Consider the following 25075-nt stretch of genomic DNA (forward strand, 5'->3'; position numbering starts at 1 on the left):
GCGTCCGACTGTTAATCGGGAGGTTGGAAGTTCAAGCCTTCCCGGGGACGTTTCTTTTTGTTTTTACTCACCTTACTTGCGTAAGTTATAGTTTCATTTTCTTTTTTTTGTTTTCTTTTTCTTGTAGGGCAATGGGAGTTTTCAATCTCAACCAGCCTCTGCATCTTAGGAGAGAGAGAACTTAACACACACAGTAAATATATGACTTGACTTCATGAACAGGGGGTCCCTGCCCAAAGCAAAGCTCATATCATAGATACATATTTTAGTCTATGTACAACATACAACATATTTTCCTGTGTTTCTGAACTAAACTCAACTTAATTTTATATTGTTGGCTAATTCCTGAGCATGAAACGAGCGCCCCTAGGCTATTATCTCTGACGTTTCATTTCTTTTTATCTTCGACGAGGTGGTCAACCAGCAAAGAATACGCCGCGGCCAACAAGAAAATCTGCAACGGCTTCCCTAAGTCATCACCTATCCCCAGGTCCCAGCGTCCATCGGTTCCAAGGTTGTGTATCTCGTCCTGCTGTTATCACTGGCCGAAGGTCGTATGGCCAATTCCCGTGGTGGTACGCCTAGTGAGAAGACATAATGCGGTGTCGCCATAATGGCGCTAGCTTCTTCGATGTGATAATTTATAACTTGATACGAACCTAGATTTCGTCCCTTTCTATACTGCTCTGTGTACAATAACAGCAAGGTAATTGAAATCGTCGATGCTCCAAGGTTTCTGAAACGCCCAATAACTGGAATGGGCTTATGCTATCTATACCTTGTGTGGGTGACTTATGAATTCACATAGCGATTCTTTGTACACTGTGTATTTCTCTGCTGTCTCTGCCGCCACCGTACAAGTACATCGATTCCATGATTTTAATATATGCAGGAAGCAGGGACAACACGGTGTTACTTCGGGACGAGTCTCTGGACCTTCATTTCGGCAGGCAACCGCGATCCACTTTGTCTTGGTTGCTTTGAATTTGGGGTAATTCAAATAGGAAATACATATAAGTTCAAGGGATTTCAAAAAAAAATCCAAAAAGAAGGGCCCGAACCGCGATTTGAACGCGGGACCTCGCACAGGTTCACCCGAAGCACGAATCATACCTAATTATTCATTAGTTGAGATTCGAAGGACAGCATATATTTAGTGGAACATACCACTAGACCATCCGGGCGTTTGTGTACTTAATTTCTCTAATTTGGGGTACTCGATGTATAAAGCCAAATCTATTTCAAGATGCCTTGTGCTGATCTATACATTTTCACTATGAACCTAAATTATGATGATATATTTCATCTGAGAATAATTATCAATTTATGTTGCAGTGGATTGTTGAAAGAGAGCACATGGGTATTCAACAAAAAATATCACATTTGTTTAGCAGTGGTCAACATGGGCCGAATATATATAACGCTACCCTAATCTGCAGAGGAACCAGTGATTGACAGCTCACATGATGCGGCGGATATATAAGAGAATGGCGATTGCATCCCATCTTTCATGCGTTCATTCTAGCGCTAGCGCCATGAAGAAACGGATTGGAGGAGGCCCCGGTGGACCGAGATATTCCACACAACTAATAATTCAACATTGAACTTTCATATATTCTTATATACAATTCCCGGGCTGATTCTATATCGACTTGAAATGTTATACTTAGTGCGTTTGGACTCATGCAGGATACATCATTGACCCTGTGCTCACGGGCTTCAAGATACCCGACTGTTCCAATTCCTCAATGAGATTGACCAGCATCAAATCACAGCCCCGGGCTGCGACGAAACTCATCGTAACAGGCATGAATTCTGTCTTCAGCGAGATGGTGGAGTAATAGGGGACCTCTCCAACAGGAACCACCAGATCAGGGGTACCGGTCAAGACGGCCATCCGACCATCCGAAAAGCCCATCGGAGGACCAGAAGGGGCACTGTAGATATGATCAGCGATAGGTCATTTTATCTCTTCAAGGGATTTTTACTCACGCAAAATAGGCATTCCGATACTGCGTCCCACCCGTGCTGTAAGGATAGATATAGATACCCTCGGAGCAGGTCCTTTCGTCTGCCTTTCCGTATCCATCTGATTCCCACCAGTTTTTGAAGATTGTCTTGTTATGGAAAGCTTCATCGTATATGGCATCGCCGCCATTATTCTGGCCCCAGGTCCATCGAGACAAGGGACCTGGGTTTATAAATGGTCGACGACCGTCGTGCTCTGCTGCATAGTCTGCGTAAAACGGCACAGCAAGAGAGCGATATTGATCGACAGATACCAATGCAGCATATGTCTAAAAGATATTAGTGTCTGAATATGTATTTCAATATCTCCGAAACTCACCATATTCAGTAAGTCATTGATTTTCGAGGGTGTATCTGAAGGGCGGCTTTGCTCCCAGTGCGAAGCAATATCAACAAATTCTCTCTTCGTACCCAGGAAGTCTTCCACTTTCATAACGAATTCCTCGAGCAGAGCACCGGATGCTGTGTTGGATTTCGGGAAAGAAGAGTTCTGGTAGAACAATTTTTTCGGATACTCTCTATAGTCCGTGAAGTTCTGGTACCACGCATGCATAACCTTCGACCAGGTGGCAGCATTGCGAGCAAAAACGCCCGCTGTATCCAGTGCGTAGCAAAGGGGAAGGACATTGTCGAGAGATACGGCCCCGGTAGAAGGGCGGTTGGCGTAGAGTCCTTGCATTCCACCTGGGCTGCGCATAGAGCCGCCTGTGTCACTTCCCACGGCAATGTCGAGCCAGTCGTAAGACGCGATACCGGCACCAGGTCCCGAAGAAGAACCACCAGGGGCTTGGTAGCCATCACCCTGATATAACGGTCAGTAGAACCCCATCGACTTCAATAGCCGGACTTACTCGAGGGTTGAAAGGACAGTGGAAGTCGACCCAGTCGGCTGTGGGATTGTCTCCATTTGCAAATTGCACAGTGCCCATTTTTCCTACAATAATAGCACCCGAATCTATGAGTCCTTGCAGGGCGGGACCGGTGGTGTTTCGCGGAGGATATAAGTCGTAAAACGCCCGATTACCACCGCTAGTCCGCAGTCCCTTCATATCAAAGATATCTTTCACACCGAGACGTAACTGCATGTTGTTAGTTAGATTTGAAAACATAGCGGATTATATTGCTAAACGTACCCCTGCAAGTGGCTTCCTTGATGTTGGCGTATAATATAGTCTAGATGGTACCGCAATGCTCTTCGTCATTGCACCCTGGGATCGATGAGCAAAAGCTTCCGAAGATAGGTCACAATTTTACTCACCGATGAGATGGCTGGCAAGGGCTTGAATCCTCCGGCCCCGTCACTGAGGGCAGCTTCAGTGAATGCTAACTGATGATCGGAATAGAGACGGAAGGCTTGATAGACCTCTCCAGTCCGTGGCGAGTAAAAGTAGGGCCCCTTTGGTATGTCCTGACGCAGTTTGGTGGATGTGAGATGCTTTCCAGATCGATAGCTGGAAGAAGCCATCAAAAGTTTATTCCCAAGTCCCTTCAGAGTTTCTTGAACAGCAGACTCGACCTGGCCCCGACCATGTCCATCATGGACAAGGAAAACCGCTATATTCAAGTTAACAGAAGTCCCATGGTGACGGGTTGACTTAGTTAGCACACACCTTCAAGAAATCCTGGCTGAAAAACATCATCGGTGGCCGAATAGTTTGAAATGGTTTCCTTTACAATGTCCGAGGTGAGTAGAGCTTCACCTGTCCGAATGACCGTCAGGGGAACGATTGCATCGAATCGACGTGAATCAGAATCCGAGATAACTATTTTTGAGACCGCATCACCACTGTAGTAGTTGATGCCATTGACTGTAAACAGTTTACCGTTATCAACACTTGAAGTGGCAGAGATAGTCGAGGCACCCAAGAAGAGAACAAGAGAGGCAGAGACACGCCAAAGGCGGGAACCAAGGCCATTAGGAGCCATGATGTGCTTTTCTTGCAGCCATATTTGAAGGCAGATATGGGCTTTAAATATGCCAGCCCAGCTCACAATCAGATACTTTCAGGCACATCCGGCTCGACCTTCCGAGTGTACCGGAATCATAGGCCCCATTAGTCCTATAAACTTCAAATAGAGAGATAAAGGGCATAGTTGGCAGCCATTGGCCCTTCTTCTGTTAATGTTTCATGATAGATAAGATATGAAGATATGTTCTCCAATACTTGGCACTGACAACTCGTCTAGGCCGGTTTCGGGACTTATCGGTACCTGCATATCTTGGCGTAGGGGAAATTGGAGGAGATTGGAAACATCTTGGCGTTTGTTGCCTTAATGCCTCGTTGCCTTAATATCACTTTGTACTCCGTACTTTGTATGTACAAAGTACATACATAGAGGGGAACATGGTCCTCCACTAATCCGTACTCATTCGCCCTACCTCGCTTTTTCTTCTTTTCCAAGGTTATCAGTTCAGTTTTATTACATAAGCAAGAGAAGACGCTGGGGCGGAGGTTAGGATACCTATGTAGTTATGGAGTATATAGATTGAAGACACACACTCCCCTCTCTGATCTCGCTTCCTGGACAGTAGTCCCAATTCCCTTTGTATGCCTCGGTTAGTATGACATGGACTTACGAGTGCTGGATCGACCCGTATGCCTCAGAGAATACGACGTAGAGCGTTCCCCTCTTCACCAGTTAGCCATTTAATGACTATATATGACAATGCTGGCAACTGTTGGCATGATGAGTTAGTTAGTTAGCCCTCATTGGTCCGCGTTACATAAGCCCCTCGGGGCCAAGCATAAAACAAGGGGGCACATTGCTTTCTTCTTTTCTTTCCTCTCTTGCTTCTTAAACCCTCCTGTTTCGTAAATCAAAAAGAGTCCTAGTTATATCAAAGCCACCTACGATAATGGCCTCCACCACAAACAAAGTATACGTCGTGACAGGCGCAAACAGAGGCCTCGGTCTTGGACTCACCAAACGGTTACTAGAACGCCCTGCCACCACCATCGTGGCCTCAGTGCGCAGCCACGATGCAGCCACAAACCTCATGTCAGAAATTGAAGGTACTACTATTGGCAAAAATAGTGCCCTTCATATCATTGAGCTGGATTTTTCAACCGCAAAATCTCCCGAAGAGATTACACAGGCCTTCGCTGCAGTTAGTACAGTGACGCATATCGACGTGCTCATCTGCAATGCCGGATTCGCAACACCCATGACTCTCGCCTCAGTAACTTCAGCAGAAGACCTCCGTAAATCGTTTGAAGTCAATACCATCGCTCCACTTCTTGTGTTCCAGGCCTTCTGGCCACTTATGCAGAGGTCAGCCTCTGCGCCCAAGCTCGCGGTCATCTCCTCCTCCGTCGGTTCAATTGCTGGGCAGGAGCCTGTCCCTGGTGGGGCATATGGCCCTAGTAAAGCAGCCTCAAATTGGCTTACCAAGGCTCTTCATGTTGAAAATGAGAAAAATGGCTTGGTTGTGTTTGCTCTGCATCCTGGTTGGGTACAGACGCGCGCGGGGGAATTTGTTGCAAAGGAGTGGGGGTATCCTAGTAGCCCGCCGGTGACTGTTGAGGATAGTGTCAAAGGAATGCTCAGTATTATTGATAGTGCTACGAGGGACAATATGTCAGGAAAGTTCGTATCGCTAACTGGCGATATTTTGTTGTGGTAAAGACGGTATTTGAATGACTATAGTGAAATGACACTGCAACAGTGTTTTTCCGAATTTTATACTACGCTTAAATGATTTCTTCTGATGGGATCATGCTATAGTCCAGGGTTACCCCCTCATCTTTGGTATTTTGAATTAACTGCACTCTTTATTTAAAGAACTAACACGTAATATGCCCTAGTTATTTGGAATTACTCAATAATAATGTAGCCTTGGATGCCTATGTGCGCACTGGTCTGACTGAAGTTGCACGAGAGAACGTGAGCTGAGCAGAAATTCCTGCTCACGCTTATGGCTAGGAACCCAGCACCAGAACCTTTTAATCGCATCTCTTCAAATAGTCACCCATGTCTCGAGTTAATCCACTCAGATGGCACCAAATCTATTCTACCAACCTTGAAAGCCGACAAGATGTCTTTCATGTCACGCCATAAGTAAATCAACCCAAAGCGCACCGACACTGTGAACGAAACCGACCAAGACAGTCAGTATATTAGAACACAGGCGCTTGAATCATGGATATTCACGACCTCCAGTTGTGTGCTAGCAACGATAGTGATTCTTATCGTAAATATTGTCACTCTTGTCACGGCTTGTGTCAAATACCCAGTGAAAAACCACAGCCTCGCATTCTTCACGGGTAGCTGCCGTACTGCAAGTATGTTGACGACGATGGTACACATAATTGTCAATATTCCCAGTACGACTTTACTGGCCTCCGGCAACTTTGCTATGCAGTGTTTGAATTCACCTACGAGACGCGAAGTTGATGCGGCCCATGCGAGACACTGTTGGCTCACCATTGGGACTCCAAGTGTTCGCAATTTTTTTTTCTATATTTCGAAGTCCAAGATGTCTCTATGGCTCATACTTGCTACAAGCTCCTTTCCATTACACATGATATGGAACTCGGTTGTTCTTGAAACCCACCAGGCCAATGCTTATGTGGCCATCACAATAACCGATAACTTCACCGAAGGAGCAGATTGGACTATTCCACCATTCGCCACTTACACTGGAGGCCCTCAGCTTACGGTCTCGCATGATGGGGTGGAACGCCTTCAGCAACAGGCACAAAATAAAAGTCTCGAGTGGCTCAGTGCCGAGTCATGCATCAAGAAATATAGCGAAGATTTGACTTACGAATATGGCGATGTACTTATTGTCGTCAACACATCCACTTATGTCCCTAGCGATCCAACATAGACGGCCAAGGGCTCTTCGGTTCTTGCAACTTACAGCCAGGGGATTTTCTTTGGAGCCCTGCACTCCGAATTTGATGACGACAATTGAACAGTTTCTGAATTTCCAGACGATGGAGATCAAGCTGGTGCGCCTGTCATTTATTGCTACTCAGAGCAGGTTGTAGAAAATTGCATGGAAAATCTAGTACCGGCTTTTATGGCTGTTGTAATACAACCCAGGTAGAATACGGCAGAAAGCACAATTCCCACAACACAAACTGTTCCATATATAACATCTATGTGACTAGATTATTCAATTAATTACTGTGCTATAATAACCTCGAAAACCACGTAAAGAGGTAATTTTTTGCTGGTAATAAAAGCCAATAAAAGCCAAGTCCCAAATGGTCGTTATGCACTGCAATGTAGGTGTCAGGGCGCCAATGTCAGAATCAGCACATGGAAAATGAGCTTAGATCACCATCTTTAAAGCTAGGCCCCTCACTCATTATCTTATGATGTGAATGGATTTTTCTACCTTTCCCAGAACTGGTAGGAACTTTGAACCATGATCACCACGGCGTGAATCAAAACAATTTTCTCTGTGTAAGTTAAGATATCTATTATTCACACTAATCAGTCTAAACTATCATACAAAGACACGTGGAAACTGCGAACCCCCCTCTGCTGTGATATTCTGATCTGGACAGATATCAGTTGTTGTAGCACCAGTACTTGATAACACTACATCATAAGTAGATGGGGAGAATGCCATATCCATACATATCGATATGGTCATCTTATTATTCGAGCTTCCTGGGATTGACATAGAGCTGGTTCGCTGACTGGGCTGCTTCGTGACTCATCCTTAGACTCTTTGAGTGATACTGAATCATTGCAAGTATAGTTCTGCCCTTCGCATTCGTCGCAGTCAGCTTGGGAGATTCCAGGAGCTCCCGGACATTGGAGCTGACCAAAAAAATGAATAAGCCAACCTTGCCTACCCTGCTTACGACGAATCGATAATACTAATCATACCAGCGTGGCAATGACCAATCTGACCACAGTAGTACCAAATTGGATTTGTGTCATAGACGAGTAACCAAGGCTTTATTGTAGTATTTACCGGTTTCTCTGTAATTGGGGCAACCCCGCTAGAACAGAGCCAATTATAGAATAGCAGGGGTTGCAAAGAGAGGCTGGGGGACACCGAATGACTCTGCAGGTCAAAATGAAACTCGACCTTTTCTCGGGAGACACAAAGTTGAAGCTGTTTTCACTAGTAGGTTCAGTTGTCCTACTGGTATCGTCCGAATTTCCATACTAGGCATCGATGAAGGGAAACCCCAAGAGCCAAAAACAACCTCTTCATTGCGGTTGAGGATTTCTGTATTCGACATATTGAGTCAATGCTATAGCTGTCTTCTTTCCACTTCCGATAATCTTAACCTCATGTAGACACAGACATAACCTTGAAACTATGCATAACCCTATTTCCCCATCATCTGCATCAGCTTAGCCAAAAAAATTAGATAGCACACCGCAACAAGGTTGTATAGATCTTAACCTCGGGATGACTTCTTGCTGTGAATTGACCACTCATATTTCCCCCACAATAATAATTAGAAAATGCGGTAGCCTGAATATTTGATGCGATCGGCAATTCCAGACACTGACATGGATCTGACATGGTGAGCCCTGGAGGCGCAGCAAAGTCGTATTACCTTTTGACATTAGGTAGCTTGATACACAAAACGAGATCGTCAGTTTAAGCTACTCCAATAGGCCTTGTAAGATAATATTTCAACTCTTTCAAAGGTATTCCAAATTTCTATGAAGAATTTCAAAGGTCCATGGCCACAAAGACTCTGGGGTCTGACGTAGTTCAATTGGGATGTCAACCGTGCAACAAAGAACTGGAAGGTATTTATTGAGATGAGTCCCTGTATGAGACAAGAATAGTCAATCTCAAATTTTACAATGGTTCGACATATTTTTTCTTGGCTCTGGGCCATTCCTGCTCTGGCCCAAGTTCAGAGCTTTTATCCTCAAGGCCACGATGAGATCACTTATAGCTTCAATGTTCCCGATAATACTTCCAAATCGGGGTCGGGCCCCATATACTTCCAGATGAATTCTACTCGCCAAGTGCAGTGGTTTGCCTTGGGCCAAGGAAGACAGATGGCAGGCGCCAATATGTTTGTCGTATATACGTCTGGCAACACTGTTACCGTTTCCCCGCGGTCGGGTGTCGGGGAAATTGAACCATTGTATAACAAGGATGCTCATATTACAATTCTGAATGGCAGCGGTGTGCACGACGGAGTCATCACTGCCAATATCCAATGCGATACCTGCCTGAAATGGAATGGGGGAACAGAAAATGTGAACAGCTCTTCAAGTCCGTGGATTTGGGCCATTAAATACGGAGAATCCCTAAATTCGGCCAGCCTATCCGAGGATATCACGCATCATGATGATCATGGTGTTATGACCATCGACCTGCAAAAAGCGACGGGTGGCAGCTCAGTGAACCCCTTCGCCCAAATGGCCCGACCGGCAATCTCGCCCAGCAAAGAAGATCCACATGATGCGGCGTTCCGAAACACAATCCATAGGAAAAAGACGGCTCATGCTGTGCTCATGGTTTTGGCCTTTGTGGTCATGTTCCCTTTCTTCGCACTTGGACTCCATGTTTTCCCATCGAAATGGACGGTGAATATTCATGGAACGTTTCAAATCCTCACTTTGGGCGTGGCAATTGCGGGCCTTGGAGTTGGTGTTTCAATGGCACGGCAGATTGAATTGATCGATTCTTACCATACCATCCTCGGGATGGTCATTGTCGCATCCCTTGCTCTTTTTCAGCCTGCTATGGGCGTGTTGCAGCATATATTCTTCCGAAAGACGGGTAGGAAAGGACCTTTCGCTTATATGCACCGCTGGTTTGGACGATTGATGATAATACTGGGTATCATCAATGTTGGGCTTGGGTTTAAACTTGCCAACGGACCGCGTGAGGCCATCATCGCAACTTGTGTTGTTGCTGGTATCATTGCGATAGTTTATATTTTGATCGTTACTTGGATTGGAAGACCTAGCAGAGACAATTTGTAAAAGGCAAGGTGTTATAGGTATATGGTATACAAGGTAAGTATGGAGAAGAGAGATCGGAGGTTTAACATCCACCGCAGATCCCGAGGTCAACTTCCCCGATGACATCATCCTCCCCCTGTTCGTCCCCGTCGCTTCTTTTTTAGTCAAATATTTTGAATATTCCAAGGTTATTTCTCCTTTCTCAATCCTTTTCTCTCCTTTAAATGACGTCGGGCCATTTTGTGATCAGACTTTGCATTTTGTCCTTCATTTAAATTTAAGCGATTCTTGGTTTTGGTTGCTTTGGTTGATTTGGATTTGGATTCTTTGGATTTTGCGGCATACTACTATTATCCCCCAACAGAAGAACCATTATGACATTGCATACAATCGCACTAGGGGTGGCATTGACCCCCACTGTCCTCCATACTCTCATCAGCCACGTAAGTTCTTGTGGCATACTCTGATACAGCTAGGGATTGTCTAACTGATGCTGCATGATCTATAGTACCTGCATCGCAAATCGCTACATGACAAACCCACCGTTCATGTCACCTACGATGAAGGTATCCAAATCGTTCGCCAATTCCTATTCTATGCGTCTAAACACCCCGTCGAAGATCTCCAGGCGTTCACTCGCCAATGGGTCCCAAGCCCACATTGGGTGAAAACTGAGACCGTCACAATCCCCGACGAGTTCCTGTCCTCTGCTGCAGATGCTGTCACAAAGCAGCTGGGCCCCAAGGGTGTCATGCGAGTGGGGGGAGAGAAATGGTGGCAATGGCGCGGGCCGTCTGAACAGCTGAAGGGCGAGTGGATTGAGATGCGGAGCCACTACAATCAAACGGATGGGGCCGGCAGGCATTGTAACCGTGTGATGCTATATATTCATGGTGGGGCCTATTTCTTCGGAAGTGTGGACACCCATCGGTACATGATGCAGCGCCATGCGCGCAAGCTGAAGGGACGTGTATTTGCACCAGAGTATCGACTATCGCCACAGTTCCCTTTCCCATGTGGCCTACATGACTGCATGGCAGCTTATCTCTGGCTGCTCAAGTTCCACGAGCCAAAGGAAATCATTCTTGCTGGTGATTCTGCGGGTGGTGGCATGGCTCTATCGATGCTAGTCATCATGAGAGACCAAGGTATTCCCTTACCTGCGGGCGCCATCTTGATCTCACCTTGGGTTGATTTAACACACTCTTTCCCGAGTATTGTTAAGGACAACCCAGGCGATTATGTGCCTGCTTATGGCTTCCGACATAAACCCTCGTCTGCTTGGCCTCCTCCCAATGCCGATGATATCCTAGAAATGAAAAGAATATCGCGCCAACCAATAGTGACTGCCGAGGATGTTAAAAAAGCCATTCCCCAACCGAACAGCACTGCTGAAGAGACTGCCATCCGTGGCTATACTGTCCATGAGAACACGCCACCCCCAGCCGAACCTGCCTACCCTGGCCTGCAGCAAGCCCCGAATCCCGCTAGTTTGCATGCCGAACCCGATAACATTCATGTTGTATTGGAAGGGGAGACAGTCGAACTCAAGGACCAAATCCAGTTGTACACGACGAACCAGCTCATGTCCCACCCTCTTGTTTCTCCAGTCCTTCAACCCTCTCTGGGTGGCCTGCCCCCTCTACAAATATTGAGCGGCGGTGGTGAGGTACTTCGTGACGAGCAATTCTACGTAGCCCACAAAGCAGCCAATCCGAAAGCATACCCACCAAGTGACGTATATCTTGATGAAAATGATCCCACCCGGGAGACCTTGAACAAGTATGAACCAACTTATGTACAACTTCAGGTCTGGGACAACCTATGCCATGTCACTCCCACTCTGAGCTTTACACGACCAGCCAAGTACATGTTCCGTTCCATTGCCCAGTTTGGCTCTTGGGCGTTGGCGCGTGCACAGAATGGCGAAGTCGAAATTGCGGATGATAGTGCTCTTTCGGCTGTTTCGTCCAGCAGCTCAGAAGATGAAGGTATGCCGGGACCCCAAACCGCATTAAACATTCCGCCTGACGGGCCTGGGCCTTCGTCTGTTGGAAAGGCCGGGGATCCTCTGCCAGGGTTCCATGAATACATGATACGCCAACGAATCGATAAACGGGGACATGTCTTCCCGCTAGATCCTCCCTCTTCCTACCCATTGCTAGATATCCCCCCTGCAAAAATTGGAGCAATCAACCCCGTGCTCATCCAAATGTGGTTAGACGCAAAGAAGGAATGGGATATTAGATTTGCAAAGGAGAAGCTTCGGGTTCAGAGGCGCCGATTGAAAGAGCTGTCGCATGGATTCCAAGACTTTGATGGCGAATGTCCTCCCCCAAGCTCTTTGGCCGCCCGGCGAACTGCTCCTGGCGTGCTACCAAAACGACATGCGAAGAAGAACTACGGCATGATGATGTGGAGCGGCTGGGGAAGCAGACATGACGAGCGCAGAATGGAAATGGAGAAGCAGGCCGAGGAATCGGGCAAACGTCCCACCCGTGTCAGCGTTGATGCTGGGCAGGCTGGAGCATGGTCTAGTGCTCCGGCGACGAATCCTCAAACCGAAAAAGCCCTAGATAAAGGGCCTAGCAACAACAATCCGCAGTCTAACGGCTACACGGCAGTTAGCAAGGATAAAAGCGATGACTCTAATAGCGGTCGTTCTTCTACTGAGCGCATATCCACAGATCCTGGGACTGTCTCTCGACCTCTCTCGGAGAAAGGTGCTGGCCCGATTCTTATCTTGCCCGAGGTGAACAACAACAAATTCAAAGATGAGAATGCCAGCACGAGGGGTCTTTTTCATGCAGCAGGAACTCTCCCAATGAAATCTGATATCTCACTGGCTCACAGTAGATACCGGCCATCATCTGTTGCAGGATCCGCTAGCCGAAGCGAGGTGATGTCTGAAACTGGCAGTACTGTTGGTGGCGAGAAAGACTCCGTCGCCTACATGAACATGGCATCAGACACCGCTAGCACCCGCGCTGTGCTAAGCGCGCGGGGTGTTATTGCCCCAATTATGGCTGGCGAGAATGGCCGTCGCTCTACAGATACTCTATCTGTGCTCTCTGTGGCTGGTCGAGACTCCATGTCGCACCGTCCTGAGATGGTGGACAGAGATGCTTTCAAAACCGCCGAGTAAGCCTTGTAGAATTGCTATTTATGAACATATCCTGCTATTTCTGTTTTTGAACTGTCGTTTCAAATCTTTCCAATTTTTTTCTTCAATTTCTGGCCGGCCATTTTGTTGAATTTTTATGCGGTGACTTCATATTTCTGTTGATTTTGTGTTTTCTTGTGTTGCATATACCCGATTTTGGCAGCCAAGCTAGGCCTCTGGTAGTCGACCATCATTTGCAGATGAAAGTAGTTCCGAGAACGAATACAGTCTACACTCCTATTTGGAGTTGCACCAGTCCTACTTGCCCCATAGGTCGGTTATGAGTCTACACGTACTGATGCAGACAAGTTGATAGCGAGAAGCCCAAAGGCCGAAGCACATAAATAGCCAGTAGCCACCGGATGATGGAAGCCTAATATAATAATATACAATATTTATAACCCTACGTCTAGGCAAGATGTTTTAACCTTTTAATGCCAGTCAAGACCAATCTTCCGAGCCACCTGTTCAGCAACTCCAAGGAAAGCCTCACGCCTCGCGCTACGCTCAACATTCTCCTCCGCAACAACAGTTGGCATCCCACGATCAGCATCCTCGCACACCCGAGCATCAAGAGGGATGTCACCAAGGAAGTCCACTCCGAGCCGCTTGCACTCAGCCACGACACCGTGGTTCTCACCGTGCGTGTGGTGGTGACTATCACCGTGCGAGAATATGCGAGTCTGAGTCCCGCATTGTGGACACGCGAAATATGCCATGTTGCGCACCATTCCAAGAACGGGTACCTCCATTCGCTGGAACATCCCGATGCCACGCACGGCATCGCGGAGTGCGATGTCTTGCGGCGTTGATACGATCACGGCACCGTCGATGATGATTTCTTGGTTGATTGTGAGTTGCACGTCGCCGGTTCCAGGGGGTAAGTCAAGGATTAGGACATCGAGCGGACCCCATGATACTGAGTGGAGGAGTTGGTGCATGGCTTTTGTTACCATTAGTCCACGCCATGAAATTGGTGTTGTGTCCATGGGTAATTCGCCTGTTGTGCTGTCGGCTTGTGTTTGGGGGAGGAGATAGCCCATTGACATCGATTTGAGGCCATAGTTTGTTAGAGGGACGAGGCAATTGTCTGGTAATGTTCATCAGCATATTGATTGCGCTGCAAAGGCGACTAACCTAGAAAAGGAGACTGACTCACTTTCGTCGAGGCGGGGTTCGCCGGAGAGATTTAGGAGAGTGGGGATAGAAGGACCGAAGATATCGGTGTCAAGAATTCCAGTCTTGATACCACGGCGAGCAAATGACAGCGCGAGATTGACTGGTAAGATCTCTTAGCGATTGTATGTTCCATTTGCGCTCACAGGTATTGCACTTTGGCTGCCTGATTTGAGACATAGATAGGAACAAAGAGTATCAATGTACCTGCTATGGTAGACTTTCCAACTCCCCCTTTGCTGAAGAGACCGCAACGACTTTCTTGACATCTCGAATCTTGCGCTTTTCGGGCAACCCCCGGCGCGAACGGAAAGTTGGTGGGGTACCAGAGCGTGGAAGTCCCTGTTCATGGTCAGTCAATACAAGTCAGAATAAAAATGTGCGCAATAAAAATGATTATTAGAAACAATCAATGACCTGAGAGAAGCTCCAAAATGTAGAGTAACGACTGACCAAAGGATTGTCATGCCGAAGAGCTCGAAAAGTAGAAAAATGCCTTGTGCCCCTGGCAATGGGGCCAGAAGGGGAGCACAACATGATAGAAGGCCAAATAAGACAGATGAGAAGGAAAAATGCAAGACTAATAATCTATGAGTAACAGAAGTAGTTCCAGAAGATGCAATGCAAGATATCCACTGCGATACTGCCGATATAAGGGCCGACCGCCTATTTTGAATGAAGCTCCCACCTCGTACACCGCTCACGTGAATCTATACCGCCCATGGGTGCTAAGCCTAGATAGGTGTAATAATCCGTTATCCGGAAAAACTACCAAAAAAAAGTTGCTCGTTCACCTCTCTTCTCTCCCCATACCAAACAAGATGGGCAAACCACGTGCAGGTCGTTCCCTAGTTGATCAGCTTGCTGATTTTGAGGACCCAACTCCTAAAGGTATGTCTGAATGATGCATCTCCAGATTCTCTTGGGTGCCGGACGCTCAATGCTTACTTGGCGCATAGACTTTGACCCCGAAGATATCGATAATGGCCAACAATCAAGTGATGATGAAGGTGAAGACCAAGAAGAAGTGAATACAGGCAGAGAGCATTATCAAACTGTTGGGTATGTAAAAATAGGTGTATTTGGTATCGGCAACTCGCTAATAATCAAACAGGAAAGCAAAGCTCCGCAAAGATGACCCCCTCCTCCTGGGGAAACAATATGATGGTGCCCGTGTCAGCCGGGCAGCGCTAGGCGCTGAAAGCAATGATGATGACGAGGACTCAGATGCCCTGTCTGGATCTGAAGAATCTGCCAGCGGCGACGATGCCCTGGCCCAGAAGAGTTCCGATGAGGACACAGAGGGAACCGAGGAGGATGATGAGGATGAGAGTGACGAGGATGACGAGGATGAGAGTGAGGATGCCAAGGAGGTAGCCGATCGGCACTCCAAGAAGACTCGCCAAGATTCCCGGCATGGCGACACAAGCGGACCATCTGGTGACCGCGACGAGATTCGGAAACTAATGGCGACGGATCAGAAAACCATTGCTGCAACAATCTCCTCGGCAGCCAAAGCCGATGCTACCAAGGGAAAGGCTGTCAAGCAACAACGTACCACTTTTGATGCGCTCCTCAACGCGCGGATGAAGCTTCAGAGTGGATTGATGTCTATCAACAGTATTGCTGCTGTCTTGGACTCGAAGAACGAAGCAGATGGGGAGAACGCGATGAACGACGAAGAGGAAGTTGTTGATGAAGAAGCAATTAAGTCGGCGGAGTCCGCTGCTCTTGCGCTATGGTCGACCCTCGAAGGTTTACGTACTGCCCTGGCCGATGCTACCGCCAAAGAAGGTAGCAAAAAACGCAAGCGACCCTCCCCCGCCTCGCCTACTACAAACTCTGCCTCGCTATGGGAACGCATGTCTGAATTGGAGTCTGAGTCCATTTCCCACCGTCGTTCTATTCTCGACAAGTGGTCCTCGAAAGTTCGTGGCACTTCTGCATCTCTCCCCAATGCTCGAGGCAAACTGCTCGGTTCTTCCTCCAGTCGCCAGCAGACCATCACAGCCGTCCTCGACGCTCAAGTCGCCACAGAGATCGGAGAACGATCTTCCAAGCGTTCGCGCGCATCTGATCAACAAGAACCTCTCTACGATGATGGAGCTTTCTACCAGTCCCTTTTGCGTGATCTTGTTGAGCAGCGCATGTCCTCATCCGATTCCTTGACCAGTGGCTTTGACAACCTGCATCAGCTGCCCTCACGCCTGCCCATTCACCCCATCACTGGTATGCGCAACGATAAGGTCAAGCGAGAAATTGATACCCGTGCTTCTAAGGGCCGCAAGATGAAGTACACTGTGCATGAAAAGCTTCAGAACTTCATGGCCCCTGATGACCGTGGTTCCTGGTCTACACGCGCACGAGATGAGTTCTTTGCTTCTCTGCTCGGCAAATCAGCCAGTGGTTTGCTCGGTGAAGGCGACGAGGGTGCCAGTGATGAAGAGGATGAGATTGACCGAGAGGAAGGTGGCTTGAAGCTGTTCCGGAACTAGCCTCTTATACATCTACAAAACGCATTTCTTGTATATATAGTGGAGTACGAATAGTGGATACGGCCATCAAATTAAAAAGGCGAAGCCTCGGTGCACTTTCCCACAGTCTATATAAAGTGTACTGCGGTTTGTACCCTGCTCACATGTACAGGCTGTCCAAATAGGGAATCCAAGGCTGTGTCAAGACTGCATATCCAAACTGCACTTGACATGACATCATTTCCTCTCATCTCGGGGTGTATACGGTGGTAGTTGTAGTTCTTTCACAGTTCCTGTAGTTTCTGCAGCTTCTGATGTGGCTAATGTTCCTGATGTTCCTGGTGTTCCTTGGTGCCATTCAAACTTTGTCGTTCGTGGTAACCCTAACATTTTCTCGCGTACCGCTTGCTGCAGTTGACGTTGTCGTTCTACCTCTTCCTCTGGTGATAGGAATTGAGGCTTGCCATCTTGGTCTATGATAACGGCGCCGCTCACATCATTGTAAGAAGGCGGGGATGCGCCTCTAGGCGGAGTTGGTGAAAGTGATGTGCTCTCGTGCTCTTTTATTGGGCTCATTGTGGTTGCGCTCATAGTCCGGCAATTTGGGCTTTGCATGATGGGTATATAGTAGAATCTCCTCAATCCATCGAACATTGGAAAATCGTATTTCAGGAGACTTCTTGGGACCAGCCCGAGAATTGTATTCATGTTTTCGGAGAGGGAGAGTGTGAAATCAAATGACTGAATGTCACGCGCGTCATGGACTATCCGAGGCGATGGATCCGCTTTGCGCTAGCGTGAGGTTGAATTTGCGGGGGTGAGAAGTGCACGGGTGTTTTGTGAAGATGTTGATATATTGAATAGTCTGTGAATATCAGGAAAAATAGATGTTTTATTCGAAGAAAACAAAGTGCAACGGCGATTTAAATGGAAGGAGTGGGGTGTGACTACGTACTACGTTCCCCTGAGATTGAGATCTTCCCCTTGACGCATCCCTTTGGTATACAACCAGTCCACATGGGCAGTCTTGCCAATCTTCATAAAAAGAAAAAAAGGCATCTTTGGGCAAATGTTACTTAAAAAAAAGGATTTCTAGTTCGTTGTTGGCTGATCATTTTATTTTATTTATCATATCAAATTTTCATTCTCAACTTCTTGCCACTGTGCGCGCAATGTCTGGACTAAGGAATCCATATTCCAACCAGTCCTTGCATGCATGGCTTGCAATAATGACTCCGCAGCCCTTTGGTCGAGGGGATGTCGAAGGACCCAGCCCCCTGTTAAGTTGTTAATTCAAATACTGATAAACCTTATAACTCGAAGCATATGCAACTCACATGCGACTAGACTATGACGTGCAGTAAACAACGTGTTCTCAGCCTTTGTGTTGGACTGTGCCAATCCCAAGATTGTAAGGAGATGGTGGCGTATGTTTTTCTAGATCCATTGTGAGCTCCGACCGAAGGATGTTGTGCGTTCAACGAACCTCCACTGTTCGAGAATGTCGCAAACTCTCATAGGCGGAATATGACCGTGAAGTCTCAGAAAGCGCTAAAACAATCTTGGCAATATGGTAATATTGAATGCCAATAACTGCCCACGCATTTGAGCCAATGTCAGCCTCGAATATGCTATACACATATGTTATGGGGACCAATTACCGTGCACAGGTAGCAGCATCCAAATGATAGGGAGTCGTTGATCTGGCCCGGGTCCTTGTGGGATTGATCTAACCGGATCAAATGTGTGCGGTTTAGTGGAATACCACTCTTCGATCTCATGTTCTGTGCTATGTGTTATAGTAGAGTCTGTGAAAGCCCCCTGAAGAACATTAGCAAGTAGGAAAACCATCCTGCTTGACCACGCAAAGTCGTCATTTCTTTGAAACACATCTGACTGGTAGAAGCTTTGTAAGTTGGTCCGCAGAGGCCGTTGACTTGTTAGCGAGATATAGATATCCTGCCGCAAGCAAAGCCAAGCCGCAGCTTCGCCCAGGCCACCCGAAGAGCCAAATGTTGACACTGTATTCAGGATATGAGTTGTACCAGTGAGATGAAATTGATTATCTTCCCCTGGTATATGTGAGCATTTATTTGGCGACTACTTGTCCACATCAATGACTGACTATCCATTTCCTCATGCTGACGGAGTATAGCGACTGCTGCTAGTATATCCTCGGCGATGTTCTCACGAGACCCAGAAAGCGCTGTAATAAGCAGTTGAACACAGCAATTATGATACTGCAGTGCCTCTGTTACATCGCTAGTGTTCTGTCGGTCAAGATGGTGCGAGGAAAATGCAAAAATTGCATAGCGTAAGACAGGCTCTTTCAATGCCCGAACCGAAACCTCCGTTTCAAAATGGCGTTGGGGGTCCGTGATATCAGCCTGAAGTTCTAATCAGTGGCTACAAATGGGGGTATGTCGTCGGCCATACACGCACCCAAAGCGCCATATTCTCGACGAAGTTCCTCAACAGTATGGCTTCCCTTTCGCTTAGCGGTTGTGAGGGCTTGTAGGATGTTCTTGATTCAATTGATCTCGGAGAAGATAATGATATAACAGATGGTGACACGTTTTCTGTAGTAGGAGCTGGGAGTCGGGGCCAGAGATCAGCTTCACTGGCTCTATTAGCTGCATATGGTTGTTGTGCAAGGAGACCGCTTGGACTGTCGAGTTTCTCACTCGGCCCGACTGGTGACCTGAAGCCAGGGTCGTTGGTAAAAGCCGGCTGATCAGGCTTTATAGTCGAGTACAGGCTAGCAATCTCAGGTGTTTCGTCATGAAAGCGCACTAGAACGCATGGTTAAATTTAGATAATAGTGAACTCATTCGTTCGCCTACCTTTGCCACACAATTGGAGCCAGCAGTTCTGGTCTGAGAAGGAAAGCTGAGCTTCTTTGGGCAGTGAAAGCCCATTGCGAAACCGGATATTGGTCCTGTCACAATCCACACCAGCTTGTTGACAGTGCTCGCAACCAAGGTCATCGATGTCGCCTACAATGCTTGATCAGTCCACTTCATTGTTTTCAAGTCGACAATACTTACATTTTAGGTGCCGAACTGTGCAATTGTCTGCATTTCAGCAACTTTCCCTGTATCTCGGTCTCTACTCCGCGGAGACTTACCCCGACATCGTTGGCTGCGCAGGGCAATCAAGTCAATTAACAGAGATCTTCAAATATGAACGTTTGAATATTGGCTAACCCACCAGCCAGTCACTAGGCGATTTTTTCTTGGAGACATGTAGCTCTTTCTAATGTTGGGGGACATTTGCAAAAAGGAAATTCTTTCCGTTCGTTCCCCCACGGGGCTACATACATGATCCACTTTCATGTTAGTGGAATATCAGGTCTCCAAAACCTCTTGGCATTACATAAACAAGCAAAATACAGATCGAAGTAATGAAATAAAAAAGAAAATCGTCTAAGTGAGGTACCGATGCGGGGAAACCAAACACAGCCAAGACCAACTTTCCCCTTTCATCGCATCCAGCGATTCTTTCCGTTCACCCCTTACAATTTTCCAAGATTCTACTTATTCATGACGAAGACTATCACCTGAAGGTGAGAGTAAAAGTAATATACTGATAAAAATACAGATGGAGCTGCTTCTTTTTCAACTATTTAAACCCTCTCGAAGACCCAGGAGATTGAAGGTTCAGCAAGACATTGATCATTCCCAACTCTTCTCTTCAATCCTTTCAAGACAATGGCAGTTCAGAAACTCCAAGTCGGCATGGCCGGCCTTGGTCGAGTTGGCAAGCTCCATGCTATCAACTTTCTCCAGAAGACTCCCCGTGCAGAGCTTGTCGCAGCATTCACCCCAGACCCTGCAGAGATTACATGGGGGAGATTGAACTTGGAACCCCATGGTGTGACATTGTACACCAACTACGATGAGATGCTCAAGCATCCCGGTCTTCAGGCTGTTGCTATTGGTACAGCGACCTCCGTACATGCGGAGGAAACAATCAAGGCCATTGAGCAAGACTTGCACGTTCTCTGCGAGAAACCCTTGTCTACCGATGTCGAAGTGGTATGCGTCTCTGCCTCTTTTAAATTTACGATGAATGCTGATGAATATCTCTTTAAAGTGTAGAGCAGTGGTCGAGGCTGCTAAGAAGAAGCCCCATCTGAAGGTGATGTGTGGCTTTTCCAGACGCTTTGATGATTCGTACCGTGATGCCCACGCCAAGATGGAGCAAGGTCTCATCGGACGGCCGGCTATCATCCGCAGCCAAACTTGCGACAAGTTTGATCCCTCGGGATTCTACGTCGAATATGCTGCCTGGTCCGGTGGTGTGTTTGTCGACATGTCTGTGCACGACATTGATCTCAGTCTGTGGTTCTTTGGAGATGAGGTCATGCCAAAGAGCATCTCCGCCCACGGTATCACCGCAGTCCAACCAGAGCTGAAGAAGTACAACGACTATGATAATGCTGTGGGTATCGTGGAGTTCTGGAATGGCAAGATTGCCAACTATTACTGCTCGCGCATGATGGCGGCCGGCCAGGAAGACACCACTGAGATCATTGGCACCGAGGGCAAGTTGACAGTGAATGGCAACCCTCAGCGAAACTTTGTCAACTTGTACCACAACGGTGGCATTACTCGCGAAATTCCTTACAATTTCATGGGTCGGTTCAGCCCTGCCTTTGTCCAGGAGGCTAACGACTTCACTGCTGCTTGCTTAGACAACACGCCGCTTCCCATGAAGTTGAGCAACGCTGTCAAGGCTGTTGAGATTGGTTCTTACCTCCAGGAGGCACTGGTATCTGGGAAGCAGATTCATTTCGATGAGATTGGCCGACGAATTCAGAAGGCCCAATTGTAGATACATGTAGAAATAAAAATGCATGAATTTTATGAAGTTCTTTACATATATATATATATTGTAGCATATGGTAAACAAAGCGTAGTGCCGTGCCGAAAAAGAAGAAAAGAAAAAGAAAACTCCCTGCAGAGACCATTGGCTATGAGTTAGTCCTTTCGAAGCTTATCAATCTATTGCTATTTGCATCAACTCGCCCACAGATTGCACCTATGACCATAGGTAGGAAGAAGACCGACATGGGAGGATGGAATATGTGTATACAAAAAAAAAGGAGCGGGAAAAATACCGCTTCTGGTTCCAACAGAGAATCATGATTTGCATGATGTATGACACTACACTGGATCTTCTCCTTGTCGAACATTTCCGCCCAGCCACCCGGACTAAATGATATCCACGGTCACCCGGCATGTGTAGTCAGCTTGGGTCGATTCTTTCTTGTGTTTCTGGTCTGGATTTCTTCACCATCCCATTCCCTTCAACTAATGCGGATGAAAGCGGTCCATAGTCACCATGCCCAGCCCATATCACAAACAAGGTACTTGATTTGTACTTCCGGGAATGCTGGTTGGACGGGGCCAATTTCCTGCCCTAGCATTGACGGAATCAACGCTGTGTTGCTTCCAGTAGGCAGGGACTTCCATCTCGGACGGTCCTTCGTGATGAACTAGGCCATAGAAGCCGATACTTTCAAACAGTTTGACTGTGGCTTTGTGATTTCGAGGTCTGGCTAAGCAAATGGTAGATCCTGATTAATGATCCCCATAACCCATCACCCTTTGGCCTTGTTGATGAACTTGCTATGCTATTTTGTAGGAAGTGACCCCGCTAAATGACCAGCCTTCAAGTGAGTAGTGCCCCCGAGGCTGATGACTGCGAATAGTGTTCATGAATATGGCGGATACTTCCTTCACTGTCCAGATAGCTTCTAAAAATGCCATGAGGAATAGATAACCTAAGGTATAGACTGGTAAATCATTGGCAACTTTGGGAAAAGTCTCATGAACAAAGGCAGATCCAGATCCCAGTGGTGTGAGAAACAGGGGATTCCTAGTTTTGGTGTGCCCTGGAGGATCACTGAACAAGTTGCTTATACTTAGACATGCATGGCTTAATCTTTGAGACAAGCATATGATGACCTGTCCCGAGAGGGCTATATGTGTGCGCCACGTGGCACGTTCCAGCTCGCCTTTTGACTTCGCCATTGCCGGTTTTATTTCCACTATATTTATCGAAAGCTACAAGTTGCGATCAACTCTTGAGAAGGAAACATTGCGACCCAAGGCCAAAATAATGCGAATGATGAGCCTGTCAGTATGATATTGGTATTATTACTATTAGTTCTGCAATCGTATCTTGGCTGAACTATATCTGTTTTGTATATCTAATTCGAAATGAGTATGTACTTTGTCCTTCCCCTTCATGAGAAATGTATAGCTACATATAGAAGAATAGCCGACTACTTATGCAGCCTTGTGATGTAATGATGTAATTTTAGTGATTTGGTCAGATATTCTTTTCAGATGTCTTTTTAGATATTTTTTCCCCGTGCTCAATTTCATAACTAGACGGCAAGAAAAGGGAGATAGCGTAAATTGCGCAGGCAACTTTTTCTAAGCATAACTAGGGCAATACTGTGGGGCTTCAATATGACGCAGGAAGATCGGCAGGGCTCTACTCTGTACATTTGGGCCTCGGCAATCATCGCCTCCCGACCTTCTAGCTTCAGCCCTCTCGGGAAGTCTCAAGCATGTACGGGGTCTATTCGTTGACGGTGGGCTATCTGGCGAGGACGATACCTGGGGCGAGGGAAATGTTGTCGCACTGGCTCACAATCTTGGTAAAGTCAGTGGTAAGCTGTCTGTGAACTTCGTGGTCGGGTACGAGAGAGAGGCCGCCATCAACTATCTAGGAGGGTACACAGGTTTTTATCAGTGCCCTCTCATTCTTCTTGGACGACTACAACAGCGCGTTGACAGAATCCTTAAAGCTGGATCAGGAGCTAGTCACCTTATCTGCCGTAGCTGCAGGCTCCAAGTATGCGGATATCCTAGCTCTTCCGACCCGACAAGCATACAGAGGCATCGACTTGTTTATTCCCAAAGGCTCTCTCGACACTGACGAGGTGCTGGCTTTTATCAAGGAGATTTCCAGTAATGGAAATATCAATACCATCGATGTGATAATGCCCATCTTTCCGATATACTATGTCATGGATCTGGATTACATCCGACTGTTGCTGGAGCCCGCGATGAAGTAAGTACCTAGCTGCTGGTCGATGGCGTTTGCCATATATGATCCATAACCTTGGTACTCCTTATCCCCATGCTATTGGTCAAGATAGCCGGGGAGTAGAGCCAATGCCCATCAGGGAGTCGAAATCCGCTTATCTTGACGGCTGCATATGTTTATGCCACTGGTGATAACGACTGGACTTCGCAGTACATAGAAGCTTTTTAAAAAGTATGCAGATTATTTGGTGGACAATAATGTTAATATTGCCAACCAGTTATCGTCGAATGATGCAGCTGGACCTCTTGCCAATGAGACAAACCTGGCAATCAAGGCTGCAGTTAGCCTCAAGTCGTTTGGGAAGACGAGTGGAGATGCGTTTTACTCCCTTGGGGGCGAGGAGCATGCAAATATCTTCTTCCAGCAAGGCCTAGGAACAAACAAAGATCAGACGCATTTCGTTCTAGAATATCCTGACTAGGCAGATACTTGGAAGATCCCATATAATCTCTTTCCTGATATATTGCTGGGCCTGGAGAAATTTTCCAACACTGCCTATCAAATGGGAAGTAACTTTCTCAGATCTGTTCGTGGAGAATATGGAGTCCCTCTCGATAGTCGCCAGGACGGCGCCTATGTGGCTAGCTAGCACCTTTGGAACGAGCGCCAGGGACGAGTTCGTCAATGACCTGTGGTCGTTCATGAACAACAGAAAGTACAACTGGTCTTTATCTGATCGGTATATTGCAACTTCTGCGCACGGAAACGAGCCAGGAGTTCCTATCTTGTGTCGAGCCTGCCCGACTATCAGTGGACATTTTGCGTTGTTGGCGCTTATGGGCCCTCGATCCATTCAATCTTTATCATGTTAGCATGGAGCAGTGTCAGAACACGTCGGATAGAAGTTGGATAAGCAGCAATATGTGGCTGGGAATCATATCGAAGAGCTTTGATACATCCATGTTGTCGCTGTGTCATCTGCGCTATATCCTAGGCCAGTGTGAAGGGAGAAAAAAGAATCAAATTCTAGCGGTAGCCAAGAGTAATAAAATGTAGTCAAATCAGTCAATTAAATTTAATTACTTGGTTCAAAGGCCCCCATACATGAATATAAAGAGTGTTGTTTGAGGGAAAAGTGCCCCAGGGGTGGATTACCTAATCTTCATGTCACGCCTGTTGCTTCATCGATGAGAAAGTGAATCTTCGACATCTTTTTCCCCTCGACGCATCTCCATCCTTTTCCTTCCTTCGTTTCCCTTCTTTC

The 25075-nt window shown here is 46.9% G+C and overlaps 10 protein-coding genes across 10 annotated transcripts; 6 read left to right on the plus strand and 4 right to left on the minus strand.

Moving 5' to 3' along the window:
* Positions 1–1681: 1681 nt before the first annotated feature.
* N7479_003019 (uncharacterized protein) lies at positions 1682–3954 on the minus strand (the record flags this gene model as incomplete). Its single annotated transcript, XM_057250716.1, has 7 exons — positions 1682–1937; positions 1993–2297; positions 2348–2830; positions 2880–3107; positions 3162–3236; positions 3287–3582; positions 3639–3954. The coding sequence occupies 7 exons, from the start codon at positions 3952–3954 to the stop codon at positions 1682–1684; spliced, it is 1959 nt and encodes a 652-aa protein (XP_057115148.1).
* A 931-nt stretch (positions 3955–4885) lies between these two features.
* Positions 4886–5653, plus strand: N7479_003020 (SDR family oxidoreductase; the record flags this gene model as incomplete). The annotated part of the gene is made up of 1 exon (XM_057250717.1): positions 4886–5653. The coding sequence occupies one exon, from the start codon at positions 4886–4888 to the stop codon at positions 5651–5653; it is 768 nt and encodes a 255-aa protein (XP_057115149.1).
* Positions 5654–6505: 852 nt separating this feature from the next.
* On the plus strand, positions 6506–6859 carry N7479_003021 (uncharacterized protein; the record flags this gene model as incomplete). The annotated part of the gene is made up of 1 exon (XM_057250718.1): positions 6506–6859. The coding sequence occupies one exon, from the start codon at positions 6506–6508 to the stop codon at positions 6857–6859; it is 354 nt and encodes a 117-aa protein (XP_057115150.1).
* Positions 6860–8817: 1958 nt separating this feature from the next.
* N7479_003022 (uncharacterized protein) lies at positions 8818–13078 on the plus strand (the record flags this gene model as incomplete). The annotated part of the gene is made up of 3 exons (XM_057250719.1): positions 8818–9886; positions 10333–10376; positions 10442–13078. 3 exons carry the CDS (start codon positions 8818–8820, stop codon positions 13076–13078), a joined length of 3750 nt encoding a protein of 1249 aa, XP_057115151.1.
* A 449-nt stretch (positions 13079–13527) lies between these two features.
* On the minus strand, positions 13528–14622 carry N7479_003023 (Mrp/NBP35 family ATP-binding protein; the record flags this gene model as incomplete). The annotated part of the gene is made up of 3 exons (XM_057250720.1): positions 13528–14186; positions 14256–14375; positions 14568–14622. The coding sequence occupies 3 exons, from the start codon at positions 14620–14622 to the stop codon at positions 13528–13530; spliced, it is 834 nt and encodes a 277-aa protein (XP_057115152.1).
* Positions 14623–15093: 471 nt separating this feature from the next.
* N7479_003024 (AATF family protein) lies at positions 15094–16767 on the plus strand (the record flags this gene model as incomplete). Its single annotated transcript, XM_057250721.1, has 3 exons — positions 15094–15163; positions 15232–15334; positions 15387–16767. The coding sequence occupies 3 exons, from the start codon at positions 15094–15096 to the stop codon at positions 16765–16767; spliced, it is 1554 nt and encodes a 517-aa protein (XP_057115153.1).
* A 216-nt stretch (positions 16768–16983) lies between these two features.
* N7479_003025 (uncharacterized protein) lies at positions 16984–17361 on the minus strand (the record flags this gene model as incomplete). Its single annotated transcript, XM_057250722.1, has 1 exon — positions 16984–17361. The coding sequence occupies one exon, from the start codon at positions 17359–17361 to the stop codon at positions 16984–16986; it is 378 nt and encodes a 125-aa protein (XP_057115154.1).
* A 513-nt stretch (positions 17362–17874) lies between these two features.
* N7479_003026 (uncharacterized protein) lies at positions 17875–20018 on the minus strand (the record flags this gene model as incomplete). The annotated part of the gene is made up of 10 exons (XM_057250723.1): positions 17875–18023; positions 18084–18183; positions 18233–18339; positions 18408–18818; positions 18872–19133; positions 19189–19538; positions 19590–19742; positions 19794–19808; positions 19874–19887; positions 19957–20018. 10 exons carry the CDS (start codon positions 20016–20018, stop codon positions 17875–17877), a joined length of 1623 nt encoding a protein of 540 aa, XP_057115155.1.
* A 438-nt stretch (positions 20019–20456) lies between these two features.
* On the plus strand, positions 20457–21582 carry N7479_003027 (putative NAD binding Rossmann fold oxidoreductase; the record flags this gene model as incomplete). Its single annotated transcript, XM_057250724.1, has 2 exons — positions 20457–20783; positions 20842–21582. 2 exons carry the CDS (start codon positions 20457–20459, stop codon positions 21580–21582), a joined length of 1068 nt encoding a protein of 355 aa, XP_057115156.1.
* A 1290-nt stretch (positions 21583–22872) lies between these two features.
* N7479_003028 (putative glutaminase) lies at positions 22873–23839 on the plus strand (the record flags this gene model as incomplete). The annotated part of the gene is made up of 3 exons (XM_057250725.1): positions 22873–22889; positions 23250–23459; positions 23515–23839. 3 exons carry the CDS (start codon positions 22873–22875, stop codon positions 23837–23839), a joined length of 552 nt encoding a protein of 183 aa, XP_057115157.1.
* Between the last annotated feature and the right edge of the window lie 1236 nt (positions 23840–25075).

Source organism: Penicillium vulpinum, assembly GCF_028829585.1.
Source record: "Penicillium vulpinum strain IBT 29486 chromosome Unknown utg000001l_segment0_segment0, whole genome shotgun sequence".
Classification (NCBI taxonomy): Eukaryota; Fungi; Ascomycota; class Eurotiomycetes; order Eurotiales; family Aspergillaceae; genus Penicillium; species Penicillium vulpinum.